The 21,995-nt window shown below is 36.2% G+C and overlaps 1 protein-coding gene across 3 annotated transcripts in view; it reads right to left on the reverse strand.

Moving 5' to 3' along the window:
* Positions 1–21,995, reverse strand: part of IL15RA (interleukin 15 receptor subunit alpha) — a 49,440-nt gene that overhangs the window by 15,289 nt on the left and 12,156 nt on the right. The window contains exons 2-6 of one of the 3 annotated variants that reach the window (XR_011977093.1): positions 14,802–14,996; positions 13,803–13,859; positions 11,851–12,126; positions 11,101–11,133; positions 8,064–8,118 (exon numbers count right to left, since the gene is read on the reverse strand). Coding sequence is in view for 2 of the 3 variants with exons in the window: in XM_072654235.1 (XP_072510336.1) it covers positions 11,101–11,133; positions 11,851–12,126; positions 13,803–13,859; positions 14,802–14,996 (561 nt within the window). In the remaining variant the exon portion in view is untranslated. The remainder of the gene's footprint in view (positions 1–8,063; positions 8,119–11,100; positions 11,134–11,850; positions 12,127–13,802; positions 13,860–14,801; positions 14,997–21,995) is intronic. The other 2 variants (XM_072654235.1, XM_072654236.1) reach the window with 2 other exon arrangements.

Genomic DNA, 21,995 nt, shown 5'->3' on the forward strand with positions numbered 1-21,995 from the left:
TTTCAGGTTATTGGAAGAGCCTTCAGGATAGGATATACAACCTCTCTGCATAAAAATGGTTCTATCCTCAAAAATGCCAATATTTTATATTTTATCCACTATTGAAATAAAACTTGCAAATTCTTAGACAAATTGAATCTAGTAGAGATGACCAGACAAATTGAGTTTACTAGAGATGACTAGACCAAACAGTTTCAAAAGAAGGATGTTTTTATCCAGATGTGTAGTCAAAATTTTTTTGGTTCTATGAATGAGAGATTGCTGGTAAAAAAAAAAAAAGGTTTTGTCTGATGAAATTTGTTCAGTAAAAAAGGTGCTTGGCCTGTAAGAAAATTGAAATCAGTTTTAAAAGATTTTTTAAAAATGACTCCAAAATTAGAAAAGCCTCTCAAACAGTCTGGGGGTGGCTAGGTGGCACAGTGAATGGAGCAGCAGCCCTGGATTTAGGAGGACCAGAGTCTGATCTCAGACGCTTAATAGTTGTGTGATCCTGGGCAAGTCATTAACTGTGTTTGCCTCAGTTTCTTCATCTGTAAAATGAGCTGGAGAAGGAAATAGCAGACTACTCTAGTATCTTTACAAGAAAACCCCAAAATGGGGTCTCAGAGAGTTGAACGTGTGACTCAAATGACAACAACTGAAACAGCAGGAAGTTTTATCTTGTGAATAAGTATCCTATCAACAAATAGTGTCCTTTAACTTTTTTTCTTCTCTTCAACTTGGAAGAGAAAGTTTATCTTTTAAATTCTTATTATTCCTTGAGGAAAAGAGGTGCTTCATACACAAAGCAAGCCAAATACTTTTGTGGAAAAGACAATGCTTCATTTTTTGGCAGGAAGAATTTGATTTATTTGACCAAAGTGGACTAATCTGAGTGGTTTGAAGGATTTAATTGTCTAATAAATTAGAAACAAAGTGACAAAAAGAATTAAATTCAAAAAGAATTTTTAAAAAGAAAAAGGAAGATTAGGACAGACTATAAAGTTGCAAATTCTTAAGAAACCAAATTAGATAAATGGTTTATTTGGCCAAAAGAGAAATTGCATCTGCATTTATTAAGTACCTATTCTGTGCCAAGCACTGTGTGAAACACTGTGGATACAAAAAAGGGCAAAAAAGAGCACCTGACTCCAAGGAATTCATAGTCTAATGAGTGAGACAACATGTAAAGCATAAGACACACACACATATATGTATATCTATAGTGTGTATATGTATATATGTGTGTATATGTATGTATATCTATAGTGTGTGTATATGTATGTATACATGTGTGTATATAGTGTGTTTTTGTATGTATGTATGTGTATATTTGTGTGTGTGTATATCTAGTATGTGTATATTTATGTGTATATATATATATATATATAGTGTGTATATATGTATGTATGTGTATATACATATATACATAAATGTCAATTGGTGATAAACTCAGAATATCATGAGGGATCAAGAAAGTCTTCTTACTGAAGGTGGGATTTTAGCTGAGACTTGAAAGAAGTCAGGGGAACCAAGAGGGAGAAAATTTCCTTCCATAGCCCAGTTGTTGTACTTTCCTTATTCACCAGTTACATAATATTGGAAAACCAGTCAAGATACATAAGGCAGCATACAGGATGAGTGTTTTTGTTGTTGCTAACATACAAATTGATTATATTCAAATGATGAAATGTCATGATTATGAATATGAGATGAGGTAGAGTTTATACTACTGCCAAAGCAAGCTCCAAAATAGTCACAAAAACGCTGCTTAAAGATTCTGCAGCTAAATACTGTTCATCACCAAAGCTGCTGTTGAAGGGCAAGGTCTTCAATGCTGGGGTCACATATCCCACTGTAAAGAAATTGTTGCTATAACAGAGTTTGAAGGAAAAGGCCACAGAGACTGGGCCAATGCCCTCTTCCCTCCCCCAAAAAGAACAGAGACAACTCCGGGGTAGAGAGGTTGTGATTGTTGTAGTATCTAAATCCCTCTGAGAATAAGATTTTGAATGTTGGTTGTACGAAGGAGGGTTTGCTGGCTGAGAGTGAATGACAGAGAGACAGAGAAAGACAGACAGAGGCAGTGAGACAGAGAGATAGTGAAAGAAAAATATTTGTTCACTTTTTTCTTTTATATGTGTCTCTGACGAAATTTGTTCAGTAAAAAGATGTTCAGTCCCTAAGAGAATTGAAATGGTTCATCCTCATGAGTTTTTTCCTGGAGGGAATTGGGAAAGATTTAACTAGAAATGTGAGATCTATATTTATTGAGGTTTGGAAGGAGCTAGCTACCTTTATTGTTAGGTGCCTTCACCTGCCACTCCCTAACTCAGTGATCACAGTTGTGTGCAAGAAGGGATTTGGCATGTATACATATTTGTATAAATTAATGATTGATGTACAATTGTTGCCATAGATAGACAGGAAATAGATATAGCCATGGACCTAATGACCTAAGTGGAATGGCATTATCTTACTACATAATCTAAAACTGGGAAAGAAGATAGATGGTGATAAATAAGGATTACAAAAATCATCCTTTCTTTAACTGCCCACTATTTCCCTAAACTCTCATAGTTCCTCGGGGACAATTACCCCCAAATGGCACAACTCAGAGCCTTGAGTAGCATCTTTTTATTGCCTCTCTTGGAGAGGTAAATTAGATTTCATTGGATAGCCAATACTGCAGCTTCCATCTAGCTATACATAAAGGCCTAGAAAGAGATTACTGGAACAATCAGACAACTGAATTAGTTCTAGGTAAGTTTGAGAGAGTTTCATCTCATTTTTGCACTAGGAAACTATATGATGATACGCTTTTACTCACTGATGAGTGTGGTTGCCTAACAGGTTGAGACACTCCATTTGGAAAGAATATTTTTTGAGGACAAAGATATCTTGAATCACCAGATATGGGTCATAAATATGTTATCACGCATCAACTCTGGCTTGACAGAGATCCCTTTGATCAAAGGACATTGAGGTTCTCAGGCTGACAGTTAAGCTACTCATAATGTTCCTTCCCTGCCTATATTGCTGTTAAAGGAATCTGGATCTTGACTCAGGGCTTATAGATGCATATGAGTTTGAATGGTCCTCAATGGTGAGAACAGGGCCCTGAGACAGTCTAGTTGATTCATAAGTGCTCCTGGAATAATGTTAGATATTTGGTAAGAAAGGAGGGAATCAAGGAATTTTCTGAACTTTAAAACAATTCATTTGCAGTATACACAACAATTAGAGATAAAGATGTAGTTGCACTGCATGATAAAATTTTTTGGGATGAACAAAGAACAGGAAGTACATTCTTCAGATGAGTTATTAGGATATTCTATATTAAGATAATATATATATAAATTCAGAGCATGCATTTTAATAGCTATACCTTCAGGAGATCAGACAACCTACTTGTCAGTTGATCAGCAGAATAAAGTTAGGTTTAAGTTCCAATTGTCCCTTAATTGGACCACCCAGACTCCAGACTGCTCCCTTTATCTTTATAGGCTTTATTGTTCAAGAGATTAAAAAACTGGAGACTCAGCTGTGTTTGAACACTGGACTTTTGTCTCCACCCACTTCATAGTTTTCTATTTCCTATCTGATATAACCTGTTATATTCAAGGCAATGCCTCAAGAATATTAAGCCATTTGGCATACTATTTGTAATATCTGGAATAGTTCACTTCAACTTATTGTTTTGCCACATCTGATGTATTAAAGCAAAGTATAGAAAGCTCCATATTTCTGAACCAATTAGTTGGTTGTGCCTTGCTACTGATCACAAACATTCTAAGATCAAGGAGTGCAGATGTAAAATGGGATACTGGAATTAATGAAGAGAGTTTACAAAACTTCATTACAAAGTGAAGAGAGTATGCAGAAAAAAGGAGAGAATATAGAAGGATATCTATGGATAACATGATCCATCTCAGTTGTGTTATAAAATATTAATAAGAAAATTATGATGACAATGTTTTATCCTGAAGTCCTTGAACTCATCTGAATCAAAAATCTAATCAATTTTTCTTTAACATAAGAAAAACAATTTCAGGGAAGAATCTTTATTCCCTGAAACTAACAGTCTTATTTGTGGTAAGCAAACTAAGAGAACTGCTCTTTTTATTTAATCCACTTAACATAAGTATCTTTTTGTACACTTTGGACCATATTCAAATGGAATCCTCAGTCAGTGGTTAAAAAAAGGAAATAATTGCTTTGGAGATGGTATTTTTCCAAGGACTTGTGGACACTGACATTACTATTGTTCTTTTGATACAAATTAAAAAAAAACAACCCAAACCTAAATGATGTCCTTTTGTTTTATTTTGCTAGGTAATGTTGACTTTTGATTACTATATTGTACTATACATACTATTTACACAGTCTGTTTCTGTCAAATGGACTTACTTTCTGTTTACTGTACAGGACAGTCCATCCCTCATGGATGCATGGGCTTTACATGGGCTATCTGTGTTGCCCCAAATGTAATTCCTGCTCACTTTTGCCTCATAGACTGCCTAGATTCCTTCAGAGGGCAGTAGAAATGTCATGGTCTACAGAAAGCCTACAATAATTCCTCCACTGAAAATGAGTGCATATTTTATGTTTTTTTTCCTAATTTGTGCACATATCAGAGATTTGTTTCATTTTTTGTCTTTGTACCTCAGCACAGTATCTGGCATATAGTAGGCATTTAAGAAATGCTTGTTGAATAAATGAATTAGTTGTTGAAGGCAGATCTATGTTAGCCAGTTAGGAGTCTTTTTGTAGCTGTCCGGAGCAGAGGTGAAGATGAGTTGAACTAAGGTGACTACAGAATGAGTAGTAAAGAAGGTATGGATATAAGAGATATTGTGGAGATAGAATCAACAGGATTTAAAAATTAAGAGAGAAGAAAGGGTGAGAAAATGATGAGGAAAAGGGTGAGAAAATAGTGAGTTACATAGAAAAATAACAAGAGAGTGTGTAAAACACCTTAGGTAGAATGGATAAATCTCTTTAAAAAGCAAACAAATAACAGGAAATAAGAGATTTGGGGAGTGATACCGCTATGAGAATATTTTGCAAAGCCAGGCAGGAAGATGTCAGGAAAATGGGTAAAATCAGAAGGAAACAAACAAACAAAAAGAATGCTTCTACATATATCTCTGTCATGAAAGAGCACAAGACCAAACTGTGGTGTAAGGCTAAGTGCCACTGTATTCTTATTGCACAGCCTTGCTATGTTGCTGTTGTTAACCATTCAGTGACTTTCGAGTGTTTATTTGCCTAAACATCAAACTTGAACGAAGAGGGTGCTGCCTTAGAACCATCTCTGATAGCATGTCTTTCTAAGGTAACACATAGAGATGTTAGAGTGGCCCTTCTTAGCTCTCCTTGTCAGGAGGATCATGTTATATTGATACTGCCTTGCTAGTAAAATGTGTCTTTGGGTGTGAGTGTATTGGGGGTACTGAACAAACTTTTCTCTCTCCAGTCAAAACAATGTATTTCAGAAAAGAGAGCAGTGGTGACTAAGGAGAGGGCTTTTTGTTGATAACAGGATTGGATCTCCTCAAATTGAATTGTCTCATAAAAAGAGGTAGTACTTCCACTGGTTCTCAGATGTGATACTGAGTTTCAGATCCAGAAAGCATAGTTTCTCCTCCAATTTCCTCCTCTGTCCCTTTACCTCTTGTTTTCTTCTTTAGTAGATAGAGGACTGCTTGGATTAGAATGGGAGAAGCCTGCTTGATCCTGGTCAAAGCACGTCCACATGAATTGAGTAAAGGTAATTTAATTCCATCCTATTTTCAGGAATGATTCTTAATATGTCTTTAGATTTATTTTTTTAAAATGTTTTTAATTTTTTTTGTTTTTACATTGTCTAAATTTACCCCTGTCTCTGTCTCCCTCCTCTGTCCCATCCCAACATTTGTAGCAAAGAATTATATCCTCAAAATCAGGGGTTCTTAACCTAAGTCAGTGAGTCAATAAGTATTTATTAAGCACCAGAGATACAAAAAAGAGACAAAGACAGTCCCTGATCTTAAGGAACTTATATACATAAAAACTCCAGTAATGTAAATGAAAAGGATAACCAAAATTGCATGCTGCATAATTATAATGACCAAGCTTGGCTCTCAAGAATAGCTGAGAAAATATACCTCCCTCTCTTCATTGAAGAAGCAGGGGAACTATAAAGTATGGAATATTGTATGCTGTTAGATACAGTCCATGTGTTGGTTAATTATGTGAGAATGTTTTATTTCTCTTTCTTTTGGAAAGGGATGATTCACTGGGGAGGAAAGGAGAGGATACATTTGGAAATGAATGAATATGAAGTAAAACCAAAATGAATGTAATATGAAAAATATATGAAATTTAAAAATAATTATGTTAACTCATATGAGTCAAGAAATGGTAAAGTATATTAAGAATTTTATTCTTGATTTGTAGAAGTTACTTTTGATGGATTTATATACTTGTACCAGGCTATAAATTTTCCCCAAAGTTCTTGATGGTCTTCATTAGTATCTCTTTCCTCATACATTGAGCAAAATTCCCTATTTTTCAAGAATAATGGGATCATAGATTCAGAAGTGAAAGGGATTTCAGAGATTATGTAGCCCAACTTTCTCATTTTACAGATGAGGAAACTGAGGCCCAGAGAAGTTAGCTATCTTTTCCAAGGTCACATAGGCAGTTATAGAAGACTCAAAATGCTCTAACTTCAAATCCATGACTCATTCTACAGTATCATGCTGCTTTTTTCAATTTATTCAGGGGTATACAGCCAGTCAACTGCCATACTATTCAATGCTTAAAGATTCAGAGAATTATTGGTTGATGGAGATGAGAGGTTAGTTGTAACCCTAAATTGCTTCCCAGAGAAGAGTGAAAGAGAGAGTTATTAAACACAAGTGTTGCAAATGTCTAGGATTTAATCTGTTGTATCCGCTCCCTCCCTAGATTTTTTGGGCTGTGTTATATAAATGTACAGCAGCTAGGTGGTGCAGTGGATAGAATACCAGGCCTGGAGTCAGGAAGACCTGAGTTCAAATGCAGCCTCTGATACTTGATAGCTGTGTGACCCTGGCTGGGCAAGTCACGTAACCCTCTTTGCCTTAGATGAGGAAATCTGTACAATTCACTGGAGAAGAAAATGGCAAGCCATGCAAGTATCTTTGCCAAGAAAACCCCAAATGGAGTCATGAAGAGTTGGAAGTTTCTGAAATTGAGCAACAACATAAATGAGAATCTCAGTTCAAGATATCCATGTTTAAAAGATTTGGGACAAGCAGGACAGAGGTTGAGGGCTGGGATATATGTGTATAAGATACTTTCTGCTTTTTGCTGAGTAGCAGCCATGGCCTCCTGAGGAACATTCATACTATCCTGTATCTAAGGGTCTGCTATGTACCAGGTCCTAGAGATACATATACAAAGAATGTACCAATCCATACTCCTTTAGAGCTGATATTCTAACAGGAGACAAATACACAGAATAGAATTTGTAGAAGTAAGGCATGATGGTGTGAGAAACTTCCATATGCCTCAGAATGTGACACTGGGAAGTATTCATTAAAGAATCTTTTAAGACTTTGAGTTACTGTCCTACAATTGATGATTATACGATGAATTTCCTTTCCTTGTTAAAGAAGGTTTTTTGTTATTTTGTGGTCAGCAAGCTAGTTGCAAGGAGAGAAATTCTCCTACCTTTCTAAGGGATGAGGCAGAAAGTTTCTCTGATAAAGGTCTTATGTCCAAAAAATTGATAAAAAAATATAAAAAAAACATTTCCCAATAAATAGTCTAAGCATATGAACAAGCAGTTTCAAAGGAAGAAATCTGAACTATCAATAACCATACAAAAATGTTTCAAACCTAACAATTATCAAAATATAAATTAAAGCAACTTTGTGGTTCTATCTCACACTCATCAGATTAACAAAGATGACATAAGAGGAAAATGACAAATATTGGAGGAGCTGTAGGCAAATAGGCATGCTAATACACTCTTGGTGGAATTATGATTTGGTCCAGTCATTCTGGAAAGCAATTTCAAACTATGCTCTAAAAATCACTAAATTGTGCCATACCTTTTGACCTGGTGACACTTTACTACTATTACCCTCCGACTCCGACTCTGTTACCCTAAAGAGATAAAAGAACAAGGAAAAGGACTCATAGGTGCAAAAATATTTATAGCTGCTCCCTTTGAAGTAGTAAAGAACTGGAAATTAAAGGGAGTGTCAGTCTCTTGGGAAATGGTTAAACATATTATACTCTATGAGTGTGTCATTGAGATTATTTGGTACTTCTTTTTTAAAAAAAGAGAGGGCAATCAGTGGAACATACTAGGAACATACTAGTGCATACAGTGGAACATAAAGATATACAACAAACAAACACGGTAGCATAAAGTTTGGGAATCTACTTAGTGGTGTAAGGACTCATTAACAAAAACTTATGGAAAAATAGACTGGCAGAAGGTAGGTTTAAGGTAACACCTCATGCCATACACTGTTATGAGCTCCAAATGGATACAAAAGACATACAAAAAGTCACATCATAAACAATTTAGAGGAGCAAGGAAAAAAGTTACTTTTCAGATCTATGGATGTGGAAAGACTTTATGACTAAACCAGTGATAGCATCATATGAAATAAAATGGACAGTTTTGATTATATAAAATTAAAAAAGGTTTTACACAAGCAAATCTAACTTGGTAGAAATTATGTGGAAACCAGATAACTGGGAAAATTTTTTTTTGTAACATTTCTCTGATAAAGGAAAATAGGTACATTAGTACACTATTATATTACTATTATATGTTCTACTTAATTTCCCGAAACCTGTACAACATTTGTCATTTTCTTCCTTGGTCATCTTGGCTGATAGGTTTTAGTGCACTGTTATAGGGCAGCCAGGTGGGCAGTGGATAGAGTGCTGGGCCTGGAGTCAAGAAGATAGCTCCCTGAGTTCAAATCTGGCCTCAGACACTTGCTGCATGACCCTAGACAACCTTAAACTCTGTTTGCCTCAGTTTCCTCATTTGTAAAAATGAGCTGGAGAAGGAAATGGCAAATTACTCCATTATCTTTGCCAAGAAAAGCCCAAATGGAGACATGGAGATTGGACATGAGTGAAAAAACCGAACAGCAGAGTGCACTGTTGGTGAAAATATGAACTATTTGGAATTATGTCTAGAAAGTAATAAATTGTGCATACCCTTTGACTTACCTGCACCACTAATTGATCTATACCCCAAAGAGATCAAAGAAAGAAGAAAAGAATATATCTGTAAAAATACATATGCAAAAATATTTATAGCAGTTCTCTGTCTCTCTACATCTTTATATGCGTCTATATGTATATATAGACACATATGTATGTATGTATGTATGTATGTTTGTAACCCTAAACTAGAAGCTAAGAGAGTATCCTCCTATTAGGAAATGACTAAACACATTGTCATATATTAATGTGATGGAGCATATAAGAAATGATGAAACAGACCACTGTTGGGAAACCTTTGTGAAGTGATACAGAGCCAAGTGAGCAGAACTATGAGAACAATTAATAAAAAAAATTATGTTATAGAGAAAAATAACTTTGAAACACTTTAGAACTCTGATCAATGCAATGATATACCATGAATCCAAAAGAATGAAATTGAAATATTCCACTCACCTCCTGATAAAGAGGTGATGTATTTTAAATGCAGAAAGAGACATAATGGACAAATCTATTCTGAGAGCTACATTTAGGGGTTTATTTTTAAATTTCTCAAGGAGGGGTAGTAGGTGGGATAGATTAAAAATGCTTCTTAATTGAAAAAAAAATATTGGTTTTATCACTTGGTTTTGTTAACCCTCAATTTTCTTATTTCTAAAATGAGGGAATTAATCTAGGTGATCTCTTAAGGTGATCTCCTTTAATTTAAAGACCTCTGGGCCTTACCATCTGAGCTGTCGTTGCATCATTATAACTTATGCTCAGCTGCTGAACTTTCTTTTATAATGTTACATTGTTGTTTTGAGGTGACCCTAGTCTTTAAAAGCTATGCCAGTATAGTTCTAGCTTGGGCATATTCTATTAGGTCAGATCCATTTTCACTGGAATTTATTTTTGGATTTTCACAGGCCTAGACACACTACTCTTTATCAGATGAAACATGACTCATATCAGTGACATACTCCAAAAATCAAACCATAGCTACAACAAAAACCCCAACTATTTTCACACATGAGATAGACATAGACAATACTATGGTAAGAAGTGATAGTACAGTTATCCCATTCACATCATGACTTTCCCCATCATGCTTTTGATAAATTGCAGGTTGGCATAAGAAATTAAATGGGAATTTTGGGAGAGTTTTGCGGAAACTGCAGATGATATGTGAAGGCCAGCAGATGACACAGAACCTATGACCAAATACTTAAACTAAATTTACAGTAAGGTACTGTAAACACACCATGAAAGAAAAATAAAATAATTCAGACTTCTTCTCTGTTATAAAGGGAGGGCCAAAAAATTTTACATGGATTTTCCAGATTGAGGGAGCACCTTGCCCTATCCCCTGCAATGTGGAAGGGATAACTCTAATATCTTAAATGTTGTAGTCATTGTTTGTTCTAATCATCATAAAATTCAAATTTTATGTCAAAATCACTTTGTCCAACATTTTTTAATCAAATAAATCACTCCTCTGGTTGACCTATGAAGACATTGCATATTTGTTCTGTGCCAGCTCTTTTTACTATTAGAAATAAATTATAAAATCATTGGAGAACTTTCAGTCTTTAAGAAGGAATAAAATTATTTTTAGTTTGATAATATGTCTTTTTGTAAAAAAAAATAAGATGGAAATTCTGGTACAAGATACTTTAATTTTATAATATATATAACTTTTATATATTTATTATATTATTATAATATATATTAAATATTATATATATGTATATATACACTTTAGTTTCATCTTTATTCCCCACTAAAGATTTTGAATACTGGTCTCTTTTTGGTGTTTCCATCTACAATACCTCTTCCCTACTTGAGGGTACACTTGAAGGCAGAGACTATATTTTTTTTTTACTGTATTCCTTGTATATCCAGGTAAAGAACACTTACCAGAAGCAGATATAATAACACCATGTTGTGCATCTGCAAAGGAAAAAGGAGATGAAAAATGTTTACTATTGAACCCTGAAGCTGCTAAATAGAACAAATGTTTCTTGCCCCCCTCTCTTCCCTCCCCATTGACCTTTAACCAAACAGACACAGGAAAAGTATGACTGAAGTGTAGGGGCTTGACTCATTCTTTTGGAAATGTAAGGGTTGTCACAAGATGTATCCTGGAAGAATAAATAATCTGACTCATTAGAAGCGGGGTCAGATTTTTGGATAAGAAGAGCCTGGCAAACCCATGACAGAAAGGGGTCAAGACTCCAAATAACATCCTATTTGAAATACAAAGCACCCCTAAAATTCGAAAAAAAAAAAAAAAAAGAAACCTCAACACAATACAATACAACAAATAAGTACACTATGAAGAGTGTCATTGGAAAGGCATTGGAAAGTATCCTTTATCCTGTAGTGGGGATCACTAAGTAGATGCTACAATTTGATGGTTCAGTCTAGAAGCTGTATGCCCCCTTTCCTGTGGACTTGGCTAAATTAGGCCATTATTCTGTAGAATGAAGATTACAGGCTGTGGGAAAACCCAGGAGTTAAAGTTAGAGAGCTAACTCAGCATTAACTCTGCACCTGAATGCAACAACAACATGTAAAAATTGCTTTGCTCTAGCTACCAGACCAAACTTAAATGACAAGAAATGTGGAGCTAATGTTTCTTAAAGTGGAGAGCAGTCAGTGGCTAACCTGGTATTATCCCATGGGTATTGGGGGAGGATTGCTCCATGGTCTGTGCTGTTGTTTGAGCCAAGGTTGTGAAGGACCAGTTTCGGGTTGTTATTATGACTGTTGTAGAAGGTGGTTCTGATGATATCTCCTTGGAGACTGGCTTCGAGACCGTACCTGCTAATGCTGGAGATGCTGTGTGTGTGGATGATGAGAGAGAGACAGAGGTTGACACCATGACTGTCTTTGTTGCCACTGTGGTGTCTGACTTGGAAGCTTCTGGTTCTATAGTGAAGCCTGAGATATCGAGAACATAAATATTTTAAAGTAAGTCTCTTTTGTGGCAGGGGTTGGAGTGAAAGCTGCTTTAGAAACATAATCGAATAATCAGAATCTAGTTTTGACCCTACAACACTAATCTAATATTAACCATTCCCCCTTGAAACTAACCTTTTGGAACGTCTCTTGAAGTATAACATTTTTTCTCATTCAGAATAACTACCAAAATTCTGGGAAGTACAGAGGATCTGTTATTATTTATTCCACCACAATGTAAGGAAAAGGATACGTAGGTTTTAGTAGGTACAGATATGCAGAAAGAAGCTTTTCTATAATATCTGCAAAGCAAAATATCTTGGAAGATTTATTTTAAAAAACAAATACTATATTTACCAAAGATGCCTTGGATTCAGGTTTTAAATTTCTAAATTTTTCTCAAAACCTTGAAACAAGGGAAACCCTTAGCAGTTCAGTTCTCCCAGCAGAAGTAGGGAGAATCAGACAGGTAAATTCTTCAACCTGTTCTGACCTTGTGATACATAAGCACCAGCTGGAAGACCTAGCTTGACAATTCCTGTGTGGTACTTGTATCGTACTAGACGATGATGGCCTCAAATTTGCTTGCTGACCCTACCGTGGAAGTAGCTTTTTGAAAAGCAAAGTCCTTTTATGTGTCTCTGGTCGTATCTGTTTATGGCCTCTTCTATATACACTCCCCTAGCTATAAACTCAGTGTAGAATCTTTACTTTCTTTGCTACCACTCCCATTTGTCATATACTGCCCAAAGAAAAGTGGCAAGTACCATTCACACGATATCATATAAATATGATGGATCGATATCTTAGAGTAGCAAAATTAGCACATCTGTGGCAAGTTGTCCAAGTTTTTGACAGCAGAACTGTCAGTCTTGGAGCTGAGAATTTTTTCTCAAGACCTAAGGGCAGGTCTGGGAATGTAGGTGATATAGCAAAAGTGAAATCCACAGAAAATTCCCAAACTTATTTTTATTCTAAATATCTTCCTTTAAAAAAACACAAACAAACCAGAACTGTTTACTGTTAACTGAAAAATACTCATCTCTTCTCATTTTCCTCATATATTCTTTGGTGGATGTACTAATGGATAGTGAAATAGATGAAGAAGAAACAGCAGAAGAAACAAAGGGCTTGGATAATATGCAAACACCAAAAATCTATTGCTAACTAAATTGTAGTTGACTGTAAAATAAGAGCATGACCAGCTCAGAATTGAGTGTATCATTCTAGAAATTTGTAATTAATGAGTAGAACTTATCCTGAGAATGAACAACCCTGAAGAAACTGGGATGGAAGATTACCCCAGGCTCAAATGAAATGTGATAGCATTTGCTGCTATACACATCATAGTAATAAACCAATAATCATTCTGATTTAAGAATTCTTGGATTTGATCTGAGCCATTCAACATTTCACTTTAAAATGATACCAATTATGAACCATAAAACCAGAATGTGAAACAACAGTCAAGTTCCCTTGATTTTAAAGAATTGAAATTAAGATGATGTTACACCTTTCCTTTAGTTGTAACTATCTTTTTTTTTTTTTACAAGTTTGCTAAGTTTCCTAGTCACAATTTACGTATTGTGTGGATATGGAAATAAAGATGGTAGCAGGAGAAAAGGGTCTACAACAGCATCTGATTCAGATATTCCTACCTTTTCCATCAGGGGTGAGAGGTTCCTTTGGCTTTTGGTGAACCAGGGCAGGATCTCCTAGAGAAGATAATTAGATATTTATAGCTGAATTGTGGTAGTTCAGAAATGTAAATACTTGTGCTATTTATTTTTTTCTTTTTAATAAAGAGATAGTGACTCTCTTTTTAGGCTGGCTGCCTTAGAGGTACAAATAATAAACTAAATATTGTCTGGAAATTCCTCCAGCTCAGATTATAGAATAGATTATTATTTTGGGTGTCAGCCATGACTTACATAGATAGCAGTTTCCTCTGATGGTAATACTTCCAGTGGCAGTGGGGAAAAACTAGGAGAAAAACCTGATCTCTTTTTACCAGGACATAAAAACCCACTGTAAGGATTATGTGTGCTATAAATTCTGCTATGCTCCTGACTCACACACCTGAGCAAAGTCCAGCACCTTGCCTCTGTTCCTTTTCCCTAGCAATCTGCATCTGATAACTGCTTCTCAGCTTTGTACAACTTTCTTGGCACTTCTGGCCCAAATGGAAACCTCTTCTTCTGGGCTCAAAAAGCCTTATTCAGCCTGTGTCATGGAGGGACATACAGTTTGTAGCAGGTCTTTTCCTGGCTTCGTGTATGGGTTAGTTCTTTCTCCAGCTCATGTTTAAGTGTTCTAAGCACTCTGGAACCATTAACTTTCAAGTACTTTAAATAGGACAAGTCAAGGGGCAGCATTATCTTGAACTTTATAGCAAGAAGATGACTGAGCTGGTTAGGATGAGTCTTCTAGTTGACAATTTTGGGGGCATGATTGCAAATCCTACGTATTTCTACCCACCTAATTCAACTCTATAGTAATGCAGCTGGTGAGGGAATCCTAGCAATCCATTCAGGCCCATATGTCAAACAAAGAACTCTAACAAGTCATCTGTACTTTGATCATTCAGTGATTTATACTGCTTTTAGTATGTTCTTCCCCACTGACTCAGGAGAGCTATAGGAAAAAGGGTCACTTACTGATGCATTTCAGATTGGTCTCTGTCCAGTGGGCAGTGTTCAAGTTCTGGTCAAGTACACACCGAATAAGGTTGGATGTCCCAGCTTGACGTTTGAAACCTGAATTACAAACATATCGTTCCCTGGATTTCACACTGTGACTCTTGACCTGAATATTTGCATGTTCAACAGATCTGGGAGTAGGGCACGTGACTTCTGTAAAAGTACAGAGAAGAAGGAAGATGTAATTATCTCCATGGTGGTCTCTTTAATTTAAAATATTTAAATTTAAAACCAATTTTGATTTAACAAACAGAAAAGGGAGTGATTCTACAGGCAAAGTGAAAGAGACAAGAAGGATTACATGTGAAAAGGTGAATCTCCTCTATGTATAGCTTGTTTTTTAATATGTTGTTGTTCAAGTCATGTTTTACTTTCATGATCCCATTTGGGGTTTTCTTGGCAAAGATACTAGAGTGGTTTGCCATTTCCTTCTCCAGTTCATTTTACAGATTTCTTCATCTGAGGCAAAGAGGGTTAAATGACTTGCCCAGGATCACACATCCTAAGTCCTTTAGAGTTGTTACAGATGATTGTATTACTGAGAATAGGTAAGTCATTCACAACTGATCATCTTACAATATTGCTGTGTCTTTGAACCCAGCACATTTTGCTTTGCATCAACCCAGTCTTTCTAGGTTTTTCTGAGAGCATCCTGCTCATCATTTCTTATAGTACAATAGTATTCCATCACAACTACAAACCACAACTTACTCAGCCATTCCCCAATTGATGTATATCCCCTCAATTTCTAATTCTTTACCCCCAGAAAGTTGCTGCTATAAATATTTTTGTAACATATAAGCCTTTTTCCTTTTAATTTTTTTTAACTCTTTTGGGATACAGATCTAGTAATGGCATTGCCCTTTAGGCATAGTTCCAAAATTGCTCTATAGAATGGTTTAATCAATTCACAACTCTGACAACAGTACATTAATGTCTCACTTTCTCTACATTCCCTCCACCATTTCTCATTTACCTTTTCTGTCCTATTATCTAATCCAATAGGTAGGAAGTAGTATCTCAGAATTGTTTTAACTTGCATTTCCCTAATCTATAGTGAGTTTGAATATTTTTTTCATATGGCTATAGATAGCTTTAATTACTTCATCTGAAAGCTGATTATATCTTTTGATCATTTATCAATTGGGGAATTGCTTGTATTTTTATAAATTTGACACAGTTCTCTATATGTTCAAGAAATGAAGCCTTTATCAGAGAAACTTACTTCAAAACCTTTTCCAGTTATTATTGCTAACTATATTTTCCTCCATTCCATTCCCCCAACCTCATTTATTCTCTCTCTCCTTTCATCCTGTCTCTCCCCAAAAGTGTTTAGCTTCTGATTACCTCTTACTCCAATCTGCCCTCCCTTCTATCATCCTGCCATCCAAATTTTCTTATCCCTTCCCTTTCTATTTTCCTGTAGGATAAGATAGACTTTTATACCCCATTGCTTGTATATCTTATTTCCCAGTTATATGTAAAAACAGTTTTTAATATTCATTTTTAAAACTTTGAGTTCTAAATTCTCTCTCTCTCTCTCTCTCTCTCTCTCTCTCTCTCTCTCTCCCCACCCATCCTCATTGAGAAGGCTAGCAATTCTATATAGGTTATACATGTGTAGTCATATAAAACATTTCCATAATAGTCATGTTGTGAAAGACTAACTATATATCCCTCCATCTTATCCCAAACCCCATTTATTCTATTATCTCCTTTGACCTCAAAAAGTGTTTGCTTCTGATTGCCCCCTCCCCTAAAATGTCCTCCCTTTTATGACCCTCACCCCTCTTTTATCCCATTAAGACAGATTTTCATACCCAATTGAGTGTGTATGTTATTCCTTCCTTAAGTCAATTCCGATGAGAGTAAGGTTCACCTATTCCCTCTCCCCTCCCCTCTCCTCCCCTATTTACATTCTCCTCTTCCACTGTAAAAGCTTTTTCTTGCCTCTTTTATGTGAGATAATTTACCCCATTCTACCTCTCTCTTTCTCCTTCTCCCAGGACATTCCTCTCTCACCCCTTAAATTTATTTTTTAGATATCATACCTTCATATTCAACTCACTCTGTGCTCTGTCTCTCTCTCTATGTATTTATATTCCCTCCAACTACCCTAAGAATGAGAAAGGTCTCATCAATTACAAGTATCATCTTTCCATGTAGGAAGGTAAACAGTTCAACTTTAGTAAGTCTTTTATGATTTCTCTTTCCTGTGTATCTTTTCATGCTTCTCTTGAATCTTATATTTGAAAGTCAAATTTTCTATTTAGCCCTGATCCTTCCTCAAGAATGCATTAAATTTCTCTATGTCATTGAATATCAAAATTTTCTCCTCATGAATTACACTCAGTTCTGCTGTTTGGTGATTTTTGGTTTTAATTTTAGCTCCTTTGACATCCAGAATATTCCAAGCCCTCTGACCCCTTAATGCATAAGTTGCTGAATCTTGTGTTATCCTGATTGTGGTTCCACAATCCTTGAATTGTTTCTTTCTGACTGCTTACAATATTTTCCCAACCTGGGAACTATGGAATTTGGCTATAATATTCTTGAGAGTTTTCTTTTGGGGATCTCTTTCAGGAGGTGATTGATGGATTCTTTTGGTTTCCATTTTACCCCTTGGTTCTAGAATATCAGGGCAGTTTTCCTTGGTAATTTCTTGAAAGGTGATGTCTAGAGTCTTTTTATGATCATGGTTTTCAGGCAGTCCAACAATTTTAAAATTATCTCTCCCAGATCTATCTTTCAGGTCAGTTGTTTTTCTTTTCTTTTCTTTTTTTTAATTTAAAGTTTTCAACATTCATTTCCACAAAATTTTGAGTTCCAAATTTTCTCCCCATCTTTCTCCTCCCCCCATCCCAAAATGCCTTGCATTCTGATTACCCTTTCCACCAATCTGCCCTCCCTTCTAACACTCCTCTCTTCACTTATCCCCATCTTCTCTTTTGTCCTGTAAGGCAAGATAAATTTCTATACCCCATTACCTGTATTTCTTATTTCCCAGTTATACACAAAAACAATTCTCAACATTTGTTCCTAAAACTTTGAGTTCCAACTTCTTTTCCTTCCTCCCTTCCCACCCATCTCACTGAGAAGGCAAGCAATTCAATATGGACTATGTATGTGTAGTTTTGCAAATGACTTCCATAATACTCATGTTGTGTAAGACTGACTATATTTCCCTCCATCCTATCCTGCCCCCCATTTCTTCTATTCTCTCTTTTGACCTTGTCCCTCACCAAGAGTGTTTATTTCTAATTGCGCCCTTCTCCCATTTGCCTTCCCTTCCTGCTTATCCCCTTCTCCCCTACTTTCTTGTAGCATAAGATAGGTTTTCATACCAAATTGAGTGTGCATGTTCAGTTGTTTTTCCAATGAGATATTTCACATTGTCTTCTATTTTTTCATTCTTTTAGTTTTGTTTTATAATTTCCTGATTTTTCATAGAATCATTAGCTTCCATTTGCTCCATTCTAATTTTTTTTCAAATTATTTTCTTCATTGAGCTTTTGGACCTCCTTTTCCATTTGGCCAATTCTGCTTTTTAAGGCATTCTTCTCCTCATTGGCTTTATGGACATCTTTTTCCATTTGCAAAGGTATTTTTGTCTATTTTTTAGTCTATTTTTAAAGATGTTATTTTCTTTAGCATTTTTTTGGGTCTCCTTTAGCAAGCTAATGACTCATTTTTCATGGTTTTCTTACATCACTCTCATTTCTCTTCCCAATTTTTCCACGACATCCCTTACTTGATTTTCAAAATCCTTTTTGAATTATTCCATGGTCTGAGACCAATTTGAATTTTCTTGGAGACTTTGATGTAGGAACTTTGACTTTGTTGTCTTCTGAGTATATGTTTTGATCTTCCTTCTCACCAAAGTAAGTTTCTATAGTCTGAGTTTTTTCCATTAGTTGTTTTATCTCTTTGTTAAAGTAGGGCTCTGCTTCTAGTGTGGAGGGCATAGTGTCTCAAGGTTCAGGGGTTTTGTGCAGCTGTTTTCAGAGATACTTCTAGGGACCATTAAGTTTTCAGTTCTTCTAAAGTGATATTTTCTAAGAAGAGGTGTTTACTCCTCTCATGGTCTGTGCTCTGATATGTGAATGACCACAAGCACTCTTTTCTGCCCTGGAACTATGAGGAGGGTTCCCTTTCTACAGCTGCCACAAGCTTTGCTATGCTAGTTCTCCTCCTCACTTGGGGACTGCCACCCAGGACTGCAACCCAGATCCAATTATGGGTAAAGCAACAGAGTCCTGCCTCAGTCCTGTCTTCTATAATATTCTGGAGTATGCTTCAGGGGGATGAATCATGCTGTGGTTTCCACATTTCTCACAAATGCCCCACAAATGCCAAAGACAGCTTCAAAAGTCAGTGAGAAAGCTCTTTCACCTGGGTGAGAGGGGAGCATGGTCTGTCCTAGGCCCAGCCCCAATCCCAGGGCGGTGGTAGCAGTGGCTGCTTCCGGATCTATTGGCCTACAGAGGAAGGGGGAATCTAGTGGTTGATCTGGGTCTCAGTCCTGAGTGGCAGTCCTGGGGAAAGAAGGAGTGCTGGCATGACAGAGCTGGTGGCAGCTGTATCCTACTTGCAGTTCCAGGGCAGAAAAGAGTGCTTGTGGTTGCTTACAGACCAGAGCACAGGCCAGAAGAAGAGTAAACACTTTTCCCTTGACTATGCCACTATGGAGGAACTGAGAATTTACAGGTCACTAGAGATATCTCTGAAAACAGCTATACAAAACCTCTGAAGCCTCAGGCAGTAGTATATCCTCCACTTGACAAAGGACTCAAAAAGTCAAGTAATTGGCTGGGAAAATGCCCAAAAAGGGCAAAAAATAAGACTATAGAAGGTTACTTTCTTGGTGAAAAAGTATTTTCTTCCATCCTTTCTGATGAGGAAGATCAAAGCATACAACAAGAGGAACACCAAAGCATACAACTGGAGAAAGACAGCAAGGTCAAAACTCCAAAAAAAAAAAAAAAAAAAAAAAAATGAAATGGTCTCAGGCCATGGAAGAGCTCAAAAAGGATTTTGAAAATTAAATAAGAGGGGTGGAGGAAAAATTGGGAAGAGAAAAAGAGTGATGCAAGAAAATCATGAAAAATGAGTCAACAGCTTACTGAAGGAGACCCAAAAAAATGCTGAAGAAAATTACATCCTTAAATTGTAGACTAACCCAAATGGCAAAAGAGGTCCAAAAAGCCAATGAGAAGAAGAATGCCTTAAAAAGCAGAATTGGCCATAAGGAAAAGGAGGTCCAAAAGCTCACTGAAGAAAATAGTTCTTTAAAAATTAGTATGGAGCAAGCAGATGGAAACTAATGACTTTATGAGAAATCAAGAAATTATAAAACAAAACCTACTGATCTTCTAAGTTTTCTCTGGTGTTTTTTGGTTGAGAAGTCTGGAAACTGCCACAGTTTCCAGTGATTCAGTCCTCTGAGACCTATTCTGGGGTTCCTGGGGTCTGGTGTGTGCTAGTACGACCTGTGCTGGACTGTGCTCCTCTCTCAGCCTGGTGCAACAGACCTTTCCTGTCAACCTTTCAGGTTGTCTTGGGCTGGAAACTTATTTCATTCTTTTAGTGGATTCTGCTGCTCTAGAATTTGTCTAGATTTTTTTACAGATATTTGGAAGGATTTAGTTGAATCCCTGCTTTTACTCTGCCATTTTGGCTCTCCTTTCCTCCCCCAATTTGCTGTTTGTTATCAAGATTATTTTATTTAGCCACTATGTTGAGTTTGAAGTGCAGAATTTTCCCCTGTGGTGATGATTTGTGTATTCTCTCAAACTATACCTTGTTTTATTTAAAGATTCTGAACAATTTTTTTGCATAATTTCCTGTATTATGACACTCCTTTATTTTAAAAAAGTATTTTTTGCTCTGTTGGGTGATAGTTTATATCAGTGTCTTCAAGGTCAGGCACTTTTGCTTGTATGGAATTGATATTCTGTTTTGATGGTTTTTAAAAATGTTATTGCTTTTTCTTTTGCCAAATTTCCCTGTACTTCAATATTTTTCCTCTCCAAATCTGTTAATTTGTTTCATTTCTTTAGAGTGATTCTAAATCATAGATTCAATTTTTTTCCTAGTCTAGAATTACATTCTTATTTCTCTGTTGAGCAGAACTATTTTTTTTGCATTTGGAACAGTAATCTTAGACTACTTTATTGAGACTGTTGTGCCTCTATGGGTAACATCTTTCCTTAGGAAAAGGAAAATCAGAATTCCTGGGGGGCAACTGCAACCCATAAGAGTGAAAAGACATGAAACAGAAGACTATATGGCAATCAGGAAAAAGAATGATCATGGGAAGGGCGAAGGGTAGAATTTCACAATTGAGGAAAAGAATGTTGAATGCTAGCATAAAGTCTGGTGGAAGTCCTAGACTTTTAACTTTGGAGGACTGAGTGACAAAAATTACCCATACTTGAGATATATTGAAATGACTCAGGAATTTTCTGAAGATATTGCTGGTGTCAAAATAAAGTGACATTCTGGTCCTGGTTTGTACAGGTGTTGGTGAAGTATCAGCATCACTTGGAACCAGTTCTATCTAGTCTGTTCAAAAATACTACAGACAACAATCTGAGACTCAATATCTACACATTTTGATCATACATGGAGTTTGCAAGGAGGTGTACTGGAGGATAGAGTGAAGTGGTGACAGTAATCACCACACCTCACTCTTCAATTCCTGAAGTGAACTTCATGATTCTTAATCACCTGTGGACTTGCCACCTCCACAAAGGGGTACATTGGGGATTGTCTTCTCCTATCACTTCATTTGAATCCTGTCTGATCTTTATAATTTAATACAGGTTAAAAAGTACTAATCTTGCAATATTTGTTTGCACCACAGCTTCCAGCTGTTACATTTACTTTTGATCTTTTGTATGTTGTACTTTGCATTTACATTCTGTGGTCACTGTATACAGTTTTCTGGGCTCTGCTTATTTTACTCTGCATCAGTTTATATAGATTTTCCCATGTTTCTCTGTATTGTTCACACATCATTTCTTATAGTACATTAATACTCCATTATGGTCACATACCACAGTTTGTTTAGCCATTTCCAGTTTATAGGCATCTACTTTGTTTCCAATTCTTAGCTACTATTAATAAGTGCTGCTATAAATATTTTGGAGT

This window comes from Notamacropus eugenii, chromosome 3 (assembly GCF_028372415.1).
Source record: "Notamacropus eugenii isolate mMacEug1 chromosome 3, mMacEug1.pri_v2, whole genome shotgun sequence".
NCBI classification, from domain to species: Eukaryota; Metazoa; Chordata; class Mammalia; order Diprotodontia; family Macropodidae; genus Notamacropus; species Notamacropus eugenii.